Here is a 17,277-nt window from a genome sequence, read left to right as displayed (position 1 = left end):
TATAACAAAATCTCGTTTCCTTTATGAAAAGACAAAAACAAATTAAATAAAATTTAAAAATTAAAACCGCACTGGCGCAATATATTTTCACACAGTTATATCTCGATTTGATAACACAAAAAGTGTTCACAGGCGCAGTTAGACTATCAGATCACAGGCAAACAAAATACGAAATTATGCACAGGACGAAATACACTGTATTGTTTGCCACGGCAATATTTTCTCCCATCCACCATTTTAAATATGGAATGGCCATGCAAAACGAAATTCGGTTGCATCAGTCCAGAGTTGTGTAAGAAAAGTGGTATAAAGCACTTGCTATTACAGATCACTGCCCTCTAACCTCTGTCAGCGACGGTTTCTGTCATTGTGGGTATGCGAGAAAGCCTGCCACTAGCTTCCCGGGATCGGTGGTTATTACCGGGGCTTTACAGGGTTCTTCCCCCGTTACCAAATGTAAAGAAGTATATTTCCATAGGCTTGACCTATTTATGCTGTAAAGCTCATTCGAGATTCCGATGTTCTAGTCATAAATATTTTCTAGAGACCGGTAGACATGATATTATTACTACTTCATATGGTTTGTATTGTATTTATTGTCACACTAATTTGGCTGAACATCATGCATTCTTCATTTGTAAACATCATGAAGATCTAAAAGAAAAGGATGTAATTCAAATTTTGTATAAGAATCCATCGCTAGAAAAATTGTGTGGCTCTATGTGTTCTTAACAGATGCTTTAATTACACACCATTTGCTGCGTCGACCAAGAAAATAACACACTATTATATATAAACATATTCCGTATATGTGCGCTTCAGGTGATAGATGTGGTTTTTGTATATATTATTTAATCTGGGCCGGTGACCTAGACTGCCAATTGAAGAATCTTAATCCGGAAACATTAGGACATGGCTGTAACAAACGCGAATAATAGCCAGTAGACTAGAGTATGGTATTATTGATTTGAGCAAGGTAAATATATAAACGTTTAGCGTTCAAAAAGCCCACAAGTTAAATACGTGAATGTTTAGCGTTCAAATTCCCACAAGGTAAATACGTAAATGTTTAGGGTTTAAAAAACCACAAGGTAAATACGTAAATGTTTAAGGTTTAAAAATCCACAAGGTAAATACGTAAATGTTTAGGGTTAAAAAAAACTCACAAGGTAAATACGTAAATGTTTAGTGTTTAAAAAAAAACACAAGGTAAATAGGTAAATGTTGAAAATTTACAAAATCCACAAGGTAAATAGGTAAATGTTGAGAATTTAAAAAATCCACAAGTTAAATACGTAAATGTTTAGGGTTAAAAAAACCCCACAAGGTAAATAATAAATATTTAGGATTAAAAAAATCCACAAGGTAAATACGTAAATGTTTAGTGTTTAAAAAAAAACACAAGGTAAAATAGGTAAATGTTGAAAATTTACAAAATCCACAAGGTAAATAGGTAAATGTTGAGAATTTAAAAAATCCACAAGTTAAATACGTAAATGTTTAGGGTTAAAAAAAACCCACAAGGTAAATAATAAATATTTAGGATTTAAAAAATCCACACGGTAAATACGTAAATGTTTAGGGTTCAAAAAGCCCGCAAGGTAAATACATAAATGTTTAGGATTCAAGAAACCCACAATGCAAATATGTAAATGTTAGCGTTTAAAAAACCCACAAGGTAAATACGTAAATGTTTAGTGTTAATAAAACCCACAAGGTAAATACGTAAATGTTTAGTTCTTTTAAAAAACCCATAAGGTAAATACGTAATTATTTAGAGTTAAAAGAAACCCACAAGATAAATACGTAAATGTTTAGGGTCCAAAAAGTCCACAAGGTAAATACGTAAATGTTTAGGGTTTAAAAAATCCCCAAGGTAAATATGTAATGCTTAGGGTTCAAAAACCCCACAAGGTAAATAAGTAAATGTTTAGGGTTCAAAAAGCCCACAAGGTAAATACGTAAATGTTTAGGGTTAAAAAAAGCCACACATAAATGTTTAGGGTTAAAAAAATCCATAAGGTAGATACATAAATGTTTAGGGTTAAACAAATCCATAAGGTAAATACATAAATGTTTAGGGTTAAAAAATCCATAAGGTAAATACATAAATGTTTAGGGTTAAAAAAATCCATAAGGTAAATACATAAATGTTTAGGGTTAAAAAATCCATAAGGTAAATACATAAATGTTTAGGGTTAAAAAATCCATAAGGTAAATACATAAATGTTTAGGGTTAAAAAAATCCCCCAACTGTAACAGATTCAGCAGTTACTTGTTTAGTTCTCTGGCTATTGAACCTTAATAGCTTTAAATGTAATTGTTTATGAGGACTGATTAATTATCACTCAGAATGATGTCGGCTCACCTGGTCAAGGGAGTTTATGGTATTGTCCTGTGTTCGTTTCCAGTACGTACGTCCGTCAAAAATTGCTTATTACAACTTTTGAGTCCATATTACTGATTGGATTTCAGCCAGACTTGGAATATTGTTCATCAAGTTACCAGTTGGCTAATACATTGTTAAGGCAGCCATAAAGTGGCACGATAAGTAATTTATGATCCAATGGATCTAAGAAACTACATTAAATCTTTGGAGACATATATGATATTTTTTCTTTTTATTATATAATTTCTCTCATCCAAGGTTGAGAGACAATTTTTTGATGTCCGTAAAATCGGATCATTAATTCTTGTTCCACACATACGACACAGTCCACGTTGTGCCAATTTATGTCACATATCCCGTATTTTAACTCGAGTTAAAGCAAGCAAAATTTTCATAAGTGATGAATTTTTAATTCTGGATAACGTTTTAGAAATCACCCTAATCCGTTACACGGATTTCTGATGGTCATTTCATGTTTTCTTCTCTCGAATATCTGTATTATTTTATTATGAGTTACGTCGTAGCAAGTTAATTTGTCAGGAAACGTTACCGTGCAAATAAGATCGTTCGTTGAGAAAATATTCAAAGTCATATAATTTTTAGAACAGTAAAAATATCAGATATAAAGGAATAGTAACAATGTTTAGAGTAAAACATAATCTAATTCACGAGAAATTAAAGAAAATCGTTTTGGTCGTTAAAATTAACAATGTTCTACACATATTTCACCGAAAGCAATAGTTTTCGCTCACCAGCGAGCTGATCCTTCTGGCGATTTTTGAAGCACACCGTATAATCTTTATTGAGAGAGAGAGAGAGAGAGAGAGTTGCCATTTTACTGCAGTTTATTCCGTAAGCAATACCAAATTAACCGTATTATAATGGAAATGTCCCTGTGAGTGGTTGCGTGTGCTTCGCAAATGCCGAATCAGTTGTGTGTGTGTGTGCGATTTGGATTTGTATCATATCTTTAACAATTTTTTCTGTCATATCGCCAGGAAGTTTATATTGTGGCGGTTTGTAGTGATGTCTAGTACTGGGGCATCATGCCGCCGATATGCAGTCACATTATTTTGACAACGACCGACAAGTCCTGCCATTAACATCATAATGCGTAGTGCCAAGCGAAACAGCTGCAAGTACCATTTTTTAAAAGTCTTTGGTATGACTCGGCCGAGATTCGAAGGTTCGAACCCTCGACCTCACGCATTCGGGGCGAGCTGTCGTACCGCTTAGGCCACCGAAGATGTCGGAATCAATTACAATTTATGATGAAAATTCTTTCTCTCTAAATTGTAGATTTCCTTATAAAGTAATATATTCCGTAATACAATCGAAAAATCCCTTCTTCCACACTCAGAGAGAGAGAGAGAGAGAGAGAGAGAGAGAGAGAGAGAGTATAGTTTGGACGACATAGCCATATTGCTTATTGCATTTTATTATAAGGGACAAACTTGTAAAAGTTTCAAAACTATTTAATGAGTAATAGGTACCAAATTTAACATTTTCTCAAGTAAAATCCTTATAAGACTGACTCCCGTGCAGTTCCGATAATACGTCAGTCTTAAGTAATTTAACAATATATTTTATAATTAAATTTCATTATTTTGTTTGAGCGGTTAAAATATGCAATACATTCCATATGTTGTTGTAATTCGCATAAACTTTTGTAGAATTTTACTGAATTTGACCAGTTCATTCAATACGGTGTAAGCCTTATGTGTACCTTAAACTATGAACATCGATGTGGTTTTTTTTTATTAGGACGTAAACGTTAAACTGCATCGATATACTAAGACGGAAGCTCATAACTGGGGCAGCCAGCGATTTTCGATTGGATGTGCTCATTTTGATATACATTTCACAATATTATACTTTGAAGTTTGTACCGCTCCGGTGGCCTAGTGGTTAGAGCGTCCACCTCGGATGCGGGAGGTCGTGGGTTCGATCCTCGGCCGAATCATACCAAAAATGGTACTAACAGCTGCCTCGCTTGGCGCTCAGCATTAAGAGGTTAGTGCTAGGACTGGTCGGCCCGGTGTCAGGATAATGTGACTGGGTGGGACATCATGCTACATGTCTGCGGCATGATGCTCCAGTGCTAGACATCACTATAAACTGCCACACCGCAGACATCGTAGCGATATGACTGAAAAATTGTTAAAGCTACGTTAAAAATCCAAATCACATCACAACACTTTGAAGTTTAATTCCATCTTATGCCCAGAGTGGGACTTCTGCCAGAGGTTTTGATGTATGCGGGTTTGAAGTTTCGGGGAAGAATAGGCATTTGTGAAACGGTGGTTCGTGAAAGTTGAATGTAGGAGACCTGTGAGTGAGATATTATTCGTGTTGTCTAATGAAGGAACTAGGATTATCGTTTCTTGACCAGTCTTTCTCCGAAACAGCGTAAACATTTTTAGCACAATATTATTTGCCGCATTCAAATGTGTTTTTTTGTTTTTTGTTCTATACTGGTGTCTATGCAATCAAGGTCTGAAAGGTATTTCGTTTTTAAGATGGAAAAGGAGGGAATGTGGATAGAAATGTAACCAAAGTTGAATAACTACGAAATAGCACCTATCTGGCAGCAGAGTAAATTGTGAAATTCAGTGAAATAGAAGGTGTAGTTATCAGTAGAAAATTTGAAATTAAAGGTGTTTTATTTTTACTTCATTGGAATGAGTATGAGTACCAACCGCTAGCAAGAGTACCAACCGCTAGAATGAGTACCAACCGCTAGAATGAGTACCAACCGCTAGCAAGAGTACCAACCGCTAGAATGAGTACCAACCGCTAGCATGAGTACCAACCGCTAGAATGAGTACCAACCGCTAGCAAGAGTACCAACCGCTAGAATGAATACCAACCGCTAGCATGAGTACCAACCGCTAGCATGAGTACCACCTTCCAGCTTCTGGCATCAGTTTCAACTTCTATCACGAGTACCAACTTCTATAAAGTGTATTACAGTTGAACATAAATGTATTGTCCTCATAAAATTTATGTTTTAAAATGTTTAACTGTACTTGTTTCTGTTTTAAAACCACATTCCTTACACAAGAATAATATATACTTGTTGATACCAGAGGCATAATCTCTATACTAGTATGTAACGTGCATTTCAATGAAATGTACAGAAATTTAGTAACTGTATATACAATTTAAACAAATATAATATTGTGATTTTATATTGGTTTGTCAGTTACGGATGATCATAACATCAAGACTCAAGGTTCACAATGCTGTCTTGAAAACTGGAGAAAATATCCATCAAGGATACGATGAAATCTACTGGCGAGAAGAAGAGCTTAAAGGGTTGTCTCAAGAAGATGGACAAAAGCTGGCAATGAAGTCTGCCTCACCAGTGAGTAGGTTTATAGGACCATGATAATAAGTATTCACAATCATTATACAGTTATTTTTGCTTTGGATTTGGTGCTATTTTTGTCAGTAGAACATCCAGTGAAGCTTGTTGTAACATTCAGAAAAATTGACTTGGTATGAAAAAAACATAATAATTGTAGGTCTTTTTGGCATAGCCATTAAAATAGACAAATAAATAAATAAATAAATAAATAAATAAATAAATAAATATATAAATAAATAAATAAATTGCGTTACATTGAAGACGGACCTTAAAATTGTAGTATTGTTTGTTCATATAATTCATTTAGATTCTCGTCTTTGCTTTTAGTTTTCTCAACCTGCGTTAAAAAATTAACTCGTTCAAAATTAAAGCAAGAAAATGAACAAACTGTGACGATTTCATGGGATGTGGGGTTTCCAGTGACTTTAATAATGTTTCAGCTTACTCGTTTATTTACAGAGGCGTTTGACAGTTATCGAGAGCTCTCAAGTGGCCGAGTCTTGTAGAGGTTGTCCTTTGGCTATTTGTATAATGTCTAGACTTATCAGACAACAATGGGAGTACCCGGTATCGGATGTTATATCTTCAATTAAATGGGAACTTTCAAACATTGTCTCGTGTTGCATTGAAAAGTCCTTCGAAAATCTTTCGCAAGAAAAAAAAGAACAATTTATCCAACTGTCTGTCTTCAACCTATGTCCGTTCAACGTTCAGAATGTCATGGCTATTTGGTCGATTGGAACTTTTCAAGAAAGCATTGCCAGGGCGGAAATGTCGTTGCTTCAGTTGAAATACAGACACATGGTGGATTGTAGGGGACCGTGTGATCCGGGTAACCAGGGTTTGCTGACGAAAGGACAGGAAGACACAGTTACTTATTCACTTCATCCTCTTGTCTTCAATTCAATCAGTACCTTATTGAAAGACAATACACACTTTCTGGATTGCATTAACCTAGCTGAATCTAGATTTCTTGAACTGTACCTTCATAGATTGTTGGAATTTGAAGAGGGTCTCGGGTGTCAGCAAAACCATGCCCTTCAAATTTCAGTTTCCGATAAGATTCACTTACAAACTGTATTTTCTTTAAGCAGCGCATCAACAGTTCTCAGTCCTTGCGATGTAAAATTGTTGTATTCCCTGGAAATAAAAACGTGCAAAAGATTGGCGATGTTTGCTAGAAGTATTAACAAACCAGATGACACACAGGCAGTTTTTCAGAGACTAGCAAACACAAGTAAAGAACTTGGTAACTCAGATGCATTTTTCTTCTGGAGCGTTCAGCAGGCGGAGGCATGTCTAGATTGTGACATGATCACGAAGGCTGAAGATATTCTGCGTGGACTGCCTCTTAAAGAATATTGTAAAGAAGACGGTAAAGCTGATGTGTACAGATTGTTTACAGCTGCAGAATTCCACTATGTGCAGGGAATGCTTTTCAACAAAAAGAGACAGTACAGCCAAGCTCTTAGAGAGTTCGACAGATCCTTAGAACTTTATAAGACCTGCCAACCTGATGAGGCTTTTACAGTTTATCATGCTGCTGCCATTAATGCCAAAGGCAACGTCCATTTCAAATTAGAGGATTTCTCCAGTGCTCTTAAATGTCATCAAACATCGTATGACTTAATAGACAGACGAGTTGGAGGCGGTTTTCACGAACACAAATCAATTTACTTGCATAATATTGGCAGTATATATCATGCAAATGCATTAAAGGTCTGGAATAGAAACAAGGAAGAAGCAAATGATCTTTTAGGAAAAGCGTTGGAAAAGTATGATGAATGCATAGAACAGGACTTGCATTACAAGCGAACAGCAGATCCCTGCCATGCTGACCGGCTTAGGATCCGATCCGATATTTATCTGAGGTTGAAACGTTTTTCGGACGCCATAGCCGACGCCAAAAAAGCACTTAAAATTCAGCAATACGTACACGACACGGAACATCAAAGTATTACAGTTAGTCGTTACCAACTTGCTAGGTGTTACATGAAAAAGGCGAAGGAAAACAGGAGCATTGGACTTAGAGGTATTTATATTTAGGTCCCCATTAAACACCATCCTTTCGAAAGATACGTAAATAAAATTTGCAGGCGAGTGATTGTTTTATATACACCATTGTTACCATGTTAATTGTTTTGATGTACTCTCGGTACCCAGCTTTCAAACACACTTTAATAGGTGACACAATCAGTTATTCCTGTAACGGTATTTTCAATCATTGGTACTTATCCCCTCTCAAGAATTCAGATAACTGTTAAAGAGCTAGAGTCCAAAGAATTCTGAGAGATAGCTATCAAAGGGGTAAAGTCCAACATATTTCAAGAAAATCTGTTAGCAAAGTTCAATATATGTGCTTTCTACATCGAATTAATTTGATCATTAACTTTCTCATTTATCGGGAAGTGAAATGTTCATCATACTTATAACTTACGTAACAAGTGCATATTTATTTACAAGATGCAGTAATTGTACATGTCACGATGACATTGTTCCATCATTGTAATCACATTGGCGTACAGTATAATGAAAATTACTTCTTTTTAAAGTAGAGAAAAAATGTTTAATGTAAGACTCTAAACGGAATTCATATTGGTTTTTTTGACACAAAGAGTTATTTTATATGTTATTTAAACTGAAGGTGAATGTTTAAAAAATTGCGATATCATTCTTGATACGGGTTATATGAATGTAGTATCATTAATTTCTCGAGATTGTATGCAGTGAAATAAAATAAAACATCATTATGATGTATTTATCAGTTTGTAGGAATAGTTTTGAAAGAAATGTTCGGCTCGATGAAAGTAGAAATCTGGATCACTTGAACTTAAAAATATCAGGAATGTATAAGACAAAGCTAAAAATTATTTTGTTTTGAAGTGATGAAGTTTTGCATGTGTTACGAAATCTTTTCTGTGACATCTCAGTATTCGTCAATAATTGCTTTAATAAACTACTTAGGACATATTTAAAATGAATGGACTTTTTATAATGAATAGACTTTTTATAATATTTTAGAAGAAGCTGAAGCTGACCAGAACGAATGCTGGCTGATGTTTATTCAGATACAGGATGCTATTAAGAAAGGCGGGTTATCACGTATGGACCAACAATACCCAAATATACGTAAAGACCACATCAAGCTAGTCAAACGGTACAGATCTCGCCAAGAGCAATGGAAAATTGAGAGATTTTATGCTGTGAGTAAATATGTAGCATTGGTTTTATGTACATAACGTGTACATATAACATGTAATCATTACGTGCAAACAAATTAACAAGTTAGCACAAGACTTTTAGACAAGACAGTTAGAAGGGTGCTTGAAAATCATTCAAACATGAAAAGGATTCGTGATCGAACAGTACATTTTTTAACAGTACATTTTTTACGAGGTTTTAATAAAGACAATCATGCTTAGGACAAAAACTGAGGGATATTGAAAGCAATGTTAACGTTTTATGATACATGGTGTTTTTGATGGATAAATAATAAATGAATGATATATGTTATAAGTTATAAATTTAAATGAAGAAAGTTAACTGCAAACACTAAGCGAAAATATTCGTCAATTTGCAGTTCAGGTAGACTATTCAGCAGCAATACCACTTAAGAAAAGAAATAATGTATCGTAATTAGTAACACATATTATTACTCATGTTTGTTCTGGATTGGGGATGACCGGTAAAGCTATGCCGTCTATACTCATCTGTACAGCTCAGGCCATATGCCGCCGAAAATCATCTGTGCTCGGACAGGCATATGCTGTCCATAGTCATCTGTGCACGGACAGGCATATGCTGTCCATACCCATCTGTGCTCGGTCAGGCATATTCCGTCTATACTCATCTGTGCCAGGACAGGTATATACTGTGAATACTCGTCTGTTCCCGGTTAGATATATGCTGTCTTTACTCATCTGTGCATAACGGATTATATAACGCTTACAGTAAGCTTTACAGAGTCAAATAGGAATTTGTATTTCTATGGTACTTTTGCAGACAGACTTCAAAGCACGAACGTAAATAGAGTTAGTACATTGATAAATCTTGTTTAGATATGACTGCACACTATATTGCTAAAAAGGAATTAACAAGTACGTACAGTAGAATCTTAGATCCAGAAGGGAAAAGTTTTGCAATGTAAGAATGCACAGAAGAAATCATTCTTCATGAACAAACAGCGGGTCCTTATAATGGTTTTCATATTTTCTCTGTTTGATCAAAGATCATGTCCTCAGAAAAGCTCAACACTTACCAAATTTGATGGATAATACTTTGCCGTTATTTCCTTGAACGAACAGCGTTTTGAAGATAAAGGAAGGCTTGGGGACTCTATAACATCTTCCAGAGACAGCCGGTTTTCAAGCAGCATGTCGTCGGCTTCTGGTGCAGACTCGATGGATAGGTATTATACCACTTCAACAGTCATTATATATCTGGGGAAAATTAATTATAACACTTCAACAACCTTTATAGATCTTGGGAAAATTAATTATACCACTTCAACAACCATTATAGATCTGGAGAACATTAATGATACCACTTCAACAGCCCATACATTATAGATCTGGAGAAAATCAATTATACCACTTCATCAACCATTATAGATCTGGTGAAAATTAATTATACCACAGTAGTATGGTGGGACGGTCTAGGGACTACGGGAGTTCAATATTAAAAAGATGATATCCACTCTGGGGACTACGTAAATTTAACATGGGAAGCAATATCCACTCTGGGGACTATGTAAATTTAACATGGGAAAAAAAGACATCCACTCTGGGGACAAGGGAATTTAACATTGGAGAAAGGTAATATCCATTCTAGGGACAATGCCATTTAAAACAATGGAAAAAAATATCCATTCTAGGGTCAAAGGCAATTGAACAATGGGAGAAAAAAAATAATATCCATTCTAGGGACAAAGGCAATTGAACATGGGATTTGTTTTGTTTTGTTTTTTTTAAAAAAAATAAAAAAATAAAAAATTAAAAAATTAAAAATAAAAATAAAAAAAAATTAAAAAAGGGGGTAGGCAATGGAAAGTCAATCTCTTTTCGAGAAATGTGGGTGGCCCTGAAAAGAGCCTTTGGATTTATGTTAATATGCACTTAACATAAAGGGCATCTGCGGCATCTTCTTGTCCTCAAGCTGCGTCTTAGTGTAGGGCCATAAATCAGAGTCCTCTTGAGGCAACCTTGTCTTTCCACGTACACTCTTCGTATCCACAGACTGGTGTCTGACTTGTGGACAACGGTCCACTTGGATCGGACATACATGAGCATGTCCGTCCTAAACATCATTGAAGACACAAGGGTGGATGATTCGACTGTGGTCCACATCTTGAGGCGACGAGAACAGGTGAATCAATGCAGTGAACTGCGCTTATTTATAGGTAGAGGAAGGATTGAAACGGATTGAGTTCATTGACCAATCCAAACACGCGTTACAAAATTCAGTCAGTCCGCATACAATCCGAAGAGAACAGTCTGTGACGTCACGTGGTCTATATAGATTCGCTAGCGCCTGTGTGCAGTCAATCTATGCGACAGTGATTCAACATGACGGAAACTCAGAAAACGATTCATTGGGGTGCACCAGCAGTGGAGACCGCCCAAGGGAACCCGGACTTACTTTCAGAAGAGGTAAATTGGGATTTTGTGGATTTTCTTACCTCGCAAGAATTTGTTCCGGAACCTTCGTCACCTTCATTACTGCAATTGGAGAATTTTTGACAGAGACAGAAAGAAGAATTGGAGAAATTTATACAACGACAAAAGGAAGCGGAACAAGCTTTTCTCCTACAGCAACAGCAGCAAGAAGAAGAGGTAAGAAAAAAAACAAGAAGAAGAAGAAGTAGCAGCAAAGAAACAAGAGGGTGAAAATCAAACGGTCACGGTACTGTTGGACATTTTAGCGGAGTTAAGAAGTCTGAAACAAATGTATCAGACTTCTTTATTACGACCGAAGAGAATACGACCTTCCCGAGCTAAACACGTCAACCCTGTGATTAAGCCTACCGTACCACCCTTAGTGATTTCAACCCATTCATCATCAACAGTACGCAGTCCAGAAGTAGGCCTTGGCCGTGGCAAAGGCTTAAGGCAGTTAAAGTTGATTGCTCAAACTCACCCCTACACCAAAACAAAAGGCCCTTTTCAGGGCCACCCACGTCTCTGGAAAAGAGATAGCCTTTCAATTTGCCAATAACTCAAAAATCAACAAAAAAAACCCCATTTTACCCCTATAGTACGTGTATATGAGTGCGTGAGTGTACGTTCTTATTTTTAAAATCAAAACTCAAAGACACTTACCTTATATAATTAATGTATTCTTTTATCCATAGTTACAATCCAATTCACAATTCACAACAAAACACTTTAAAAAGTTCATAGACTTCTTCTGTCTCATTGTTTAGTCTCTCTGTTTTTTAAATTTCTTCACCGTCACAGTCTTTTCCTCTTCTTCCTCCTCACTTTCTTCCCTTCTTCTTTTCTTCTCCTGTTTCTTTTTCTTCACCTGGCTGCTTTCTTCCTCTGAAGAATCTCTCTCTTCTTCTGAAGAATCCCTCTTTTCTTCTGACTCGTCTTGTTTCTTTTTTGGGCAATCTGGAGACCAATGTCCTTTTTCTTGACAATAATAACAGGTATCTTGACTTTTGTCTTTTCTAGCCCCTGTTTTATTTCTTTTTTGACGGTCTGGACACTCTGAAGACCAATGCCCTTTCTTCTGACAGATATAGCAAGTATCTTCACTTTTATCTCAAAAGGAAGGAGAGTAGTCCGTCGGCTGGTCTGAAGAGAATTTTCTAATGACCCCTCGCAAAGCTCTGATGAAACGTTCGATTTGGCTAGTCTCTTCCATCGTTGTGCTCGGTTAGAGAGTGAAATGAATAGTGAAAGGACAAAGACACACACCCTTTTATATACGCTGGTCTGCCATGACTATAAATTAGCCCATGGTGTTTAAACTTGAGTCATTTGACGTTTTTTCACTCAAGATGAAACGATCCTATTCATTCGAGAAGAAAGAAGAAGAAAGTAAGAGACAGAAACGTGATCTATCGCCTCGTACCAGGGCTGAAGTCTTGGCACAAATTCATGCCAGTGATTTTGAAGAGGACATGAGCGAACCAGAATCCGAACCCTCTAAACCAAGTTCACCACCCTTAGTCAACCCTGAAAAGTACTATTCCATTCGAGAGACGGAAAAGCGCTCCTCTAGAAAATTTAGAACTACGGCTTACAAATACTCAGTGAAGTTTAAAGATTTCAAGGCAGAAGTACCGTTAGAGAAATCAGAAGAGTTTATTACTGGGGTGTGGGATTCTTTGCTCACTGCATTCAAGCGACAATGTCAACCCAAAGAAGACGATCGCTTGAGACTTTCCATACAACACGACGGTTTGAAATCCCCTGTTTGGATCGAGTTTAGCAGACCCGCAGAATTGACTGCTTCCAAAGTCATGGACAATATTCAACACGTGCAACAATCTAATGACCAGTTTGACATCACCGATGGAAAAGCCACACTGGACATGACCCACGTCTCTCCTCCTCAATGGACCGGACAACGCAATAAGGTGTTATTGGTGAACGACCTTCGCATCACCAAAACGAGCCTCGTCCGAATTCACAACCCTCAAGACCAGATGTGTTTAGCCAGGGCTATCGTAGTGGGACGAACCTATGCCGACAAGAACGACACGGTAGAATGGAAAAGAGCCTGGGAGAACATTCGAAAATCGAACCGAGCCAAACAACGAAGTGAAGCAGAACTCCTGTTACAACAAGCTGGCCTGTCCAAAGACACACCCTGCGGTATTCCTCAAATGCAAACATTGCAAGATGTCCTAGCTCCATTCTACACCTTGCAAGTGCACCCTCAAGAAGTGCGCGGGCCTCTGTTGTTTCGCGGCCAAGACTTTAAGGATGGAAAATACATTCACCTTTATCATCACGATGACCATTTCGATACCATTCCCACTATCACCGGATTCCTGGGATACAAATATTACTGTGAGAAATGTGACTATGGCTATAATAATCGAGAGCAACACAAACATTGCGGATTGAAATGCTCAGGATGTTTGGCCTCTCCACCCTGTCTGAGCGAAGGACAAGAAAGAGTACATTGTCCTGCTTGTCTGCGCACGTTTGTCAGCCCTGCCTGTTACCAACAACATCTGAAGACGCAAGGTTCACAGCAAAAATGTGCTTGTCAACTCCTGAGATTGTGCCCTACGTGTGGACAAGGCCTACGTACCAATAATGCCAAGACACACGTATGTTCAGGAAAGAAAAAATGTCACATTTGTCACCACATCGTGGACTTGGAACACCAATGCTACGTGCAAAAATACCAATCCCCACCAGAGAAAGAGGACGGTCACAAGAAGAAAGGCAATTTCATCTTTTTTGATTTCGAATGCATGCAAGAGACCGGCATTCACATTCCTAATTTTTGCGTGGCTCATCGAGCGTGCGAGAAGTGCATTCAAGAACCTATCTTCAGTTATTGCCCTCACTGCAGCAAGATTCCTGGAGGGCGTGAAAAAATCTTTCGAGGACCGAACACGTTAGCCGATTTTGCCCAGTGGGTCTTAGACCCCATCGACAAGACATGGAGCCAAGAGGACATCGAACGTTACGGAGATTGTCATCGTCATGCCACGGTGATGGCTCACAATTTCTCCGGATACGATAGACAGTTTCTTCTCAGATACTATACGGAACATGGCACCGGACGTCCTAAAGTCACTTTGAAGGCAGCCAAAATCATTTTCATGCAAGTGGGACAAGTACAGTTTAAAGATTCGATGAGCTATTTGGCCATGCCTTTGAGTCGAATGCCTAAAACGTTTGGAATGACAGAAATGGCTAAAGGGTACCTTCCACACTTTTTCAATACGGAAGCCAATCAACACGCCGTTCTACCCCATTTACCTGAGGCTCACTATTACGACCCCGACAACATGCGTACCGAACAACGAGAAGCTTTCTACGTTTGGTACCAGGCTCACGCCTCGGACCCTTTCGACTTTCAGGAAGAAATGTTAAAGTATTGTCGTTCCGACGTGGACATTTTACGGCGTTGCTGTGGAAAATTTCGAGAACTGTTCATGGAACACGGAGGGGTTGATCCTTTGAAAGAAGCTTGCACCTTAGAGTATCGACAACGATTCATGCCTGAAAACACCGTGGCTGTCATCAGTCCTCAAACGACCCACTATGTCAAGCGTCAATACTCGGTCAAAGCCCTACACCGGTTACATTACTTGTGCGACAAGGAAGACAAATGGATTCAGCATGCCCGCAACGGAGGGGGCGAAAAGACCATCGGAACGCATTCGGTCGATGGCTGGGACTTAGAAAACCCTAAGATCGTGTACGAGTTTAACGGTTGCTTATTTCACGGATGTCCCGTCTGTTACCCTGACCGTGGCACTGAAAATCAGTTTTTACAACGAACCATGGAAGACCTGTACCAGGACACTTGTCAGCGACGCCTAAAGTTAGAACAGCAAGGATACCAAGTGGTGGAAATGTGGGAACACGAGTACGATCACCGTTTGAAAACCGATCCCGAGTTTAAACGTGTCGTGGAAAGTTACAAGCTGATGGACCCGCTGAACCCGAGGGATAGTTTGTACGGAGGAAGGACCAATGCCACCTGTTTGCTGTACCAAGCCGACGAAGAGAAAGGAGAAGAAATCAAATACTTGGACGTGTGTTCGCTGTATCCCTACGTGTGCAAATATTGTCGCTTTCCTGTAGGGAACCCGCAATTGCTGACGGAACACATCGACCTGAAAAGCATTCGACAATACGAAGGCTTGATCAAGTGTAAAATTTTGCCTCCCACGAACCTATACCATCCTGTCTTACCTCACCATTGCCAAGGCAAACTGATGTTTCCTTTGTGCCGTACTTGTGCCGAAATCTGCAACCAAGACCAACCTTGTCAGCACACCCAGGAAGAACGGGCCTTGACGGGAACCTGGGTCAGCGTAGAATTGTTCAAAGCTCTGGACATAGGATACCAACTGTTAGAAGTGTACGAAATTTGCCACTTTCCCAAGACACAACAATACCACAAAGGTGACCCCACGCAGAAAGGCATTTTCGCCGACTACGTGGATGCCTTTTTGAAACTGAAGCAAGAAGCCAGCGGCTATCCTTCCTGGTGTCACACTCCCGAAGACCAAATACAATTCAAAGAGAAATACTATGAACAAGAAGGCATCTCTTTAGACCACATCGAGAAAAACGAAGGCAGGCGGTCGTTTGCCAAAGTGATGTTAAATTGCTTGTGGGGTAAAATGGCACAACGACCGTGTTTACCCAAGACGGAATATTTGACAGAATCTTCCCGCTACTTCCAGAAGATTCACGACAAAACCAAATACATGAAACACGTGGACGTCTTTCGAGAGAATTTGATCTTGGTCAATTACGAACAAGATCTGGACTTTGTACAAGACGACCCTTTTGGAAATGTCATCATTGCGGCTTACGTGACAGCTCATGCTCGCTTAAAATTGTACGAAGCTTTAGAACTGTTAGGGGAACGCGTCCTGTACTTTGACACGGACAGTTGCATTTACATCGATCACCCGAGTCAACAGCACCCTGACATCGAAGGAGACCGTTTAGGAGCCTGGACAGACGAGCATCCCGACGACAAGATTTTAAGTTTCGTCAGTGGCGGTCCGAAAAATTACGGCTACGAATACCGGGACCCACAAGGAGAAGTGCACACGACGTGCCAAGGGAAAGGACTGACTCTGAATTATCGTACCAGTCGTGTGGTCAACTTTGGGGTATTGAAAGAAGCCTTGCAATCGGGAGAGGATGGAAACTTTAAAGTGACCACCTATCAACCGAACAAGATTGTACTTTACCCACTCACCACATCGTCAGTCGGCCCTTGGAAAAAGTCTATCAAATCGTGTACCAGAAGCGAGTTCGACTTCCCAATCATTTCACCTTACCGTATGGACACGTCGGTATTGGTCTGTATATAAAAAAGGAACCCTAGGCAAGATCGATAGTTCATTGGGACTACCCAGACCGAGCGAACAAGACGAATACTTTCAGAGAAACACAAAACAAGTTTAGAAAGGCACACTTCAAGTGTGGGGCTTCGGAAGTGGAATGCGATTGTGAGCCTTGCGATGGATACGATGCTGTACGCTGTGACCTTAGCGATGCCGTAAATCATCATGGGAACTTTGTTCTCACTACCCCTATCATGGAAAGTGATGCTGTGCGTGTCAAACCTGAGGGATGCGAAAGCGATGCCGCTCGTCCTCTTGGACACTTTACTGGGTTTCGTTTTAAAGGGGAATGTTCACCTTCACGTCTACCCCCCTACAGATGTCATCCAGCTCTGAGCAAACTCCTGTCCATGTCACCCAACCCTCATCGAAACGAACCTGTGAAAGACGAATATTCGTTTCCTGTGCGTTTGTCGGAATACTGCGACTTTGAAAATCGTCTTCAATCGTTCAAAG

General features: G+C 38.8%; 1 protein-coding gene across 3 annotated transcripts in view; it reads left to right on the top strand.

Annotated features, from left to right (window-relative positions):
* The window catches only part of LOC149786127 (uncharacterized), a 66,994-nt gene that overhangs the window by 19,485 nt on the left and 30,232 nt on the right, over positions 1-17,277 (top strand). For 2 of the 3 annotated variants that reach the window (XM_089976462.1, XM_089976461.1), the window contains exons 7-10: positions 5,595-5,756; positions 6,219-7,791; positions 8,781-8,962; positions 10,064-10,167. In XM_089976462.1, coding sequence (XP_089832588.1) covers positions 5,595-5,756; positions 6,219-7,791; positions 8,781-8,962; positions 10,064-10,167 — 2,021 coding nt within the window. Of the gene's footprint in view, positions 1-5,594; positions 5,757-6,218; positions 7,792-8,780; positions 8,963-9,987; positions 10,168-17,277 lie in introns of all 3 variants that reach the window. The other variant, XR_016424883.1, reaches the window with a different exon arrangement.

Source organism: Sinohyriopsis cumingii, chromosome 12 (assembly GCF_028554795.1).
Source record: "Sinohyriopsis cumingii isolate HCF-2022 chromosome 12, ASM2855479v2, whole genome shotgun sequence".
Classification (NCBI taxonomy): domain Eukaryota; kingdom Metazoa; phylum Mollusca; class Bivalvia; order Unionida; family Unionidae; genus Sinohyriopsis; species Sinohyriopsis cumingii.
The sequence above is the reverse complement of the archived record's forward strand: the minus strand, read 5'-3'. Positions and strand labels throughout refer to the sequence as shown.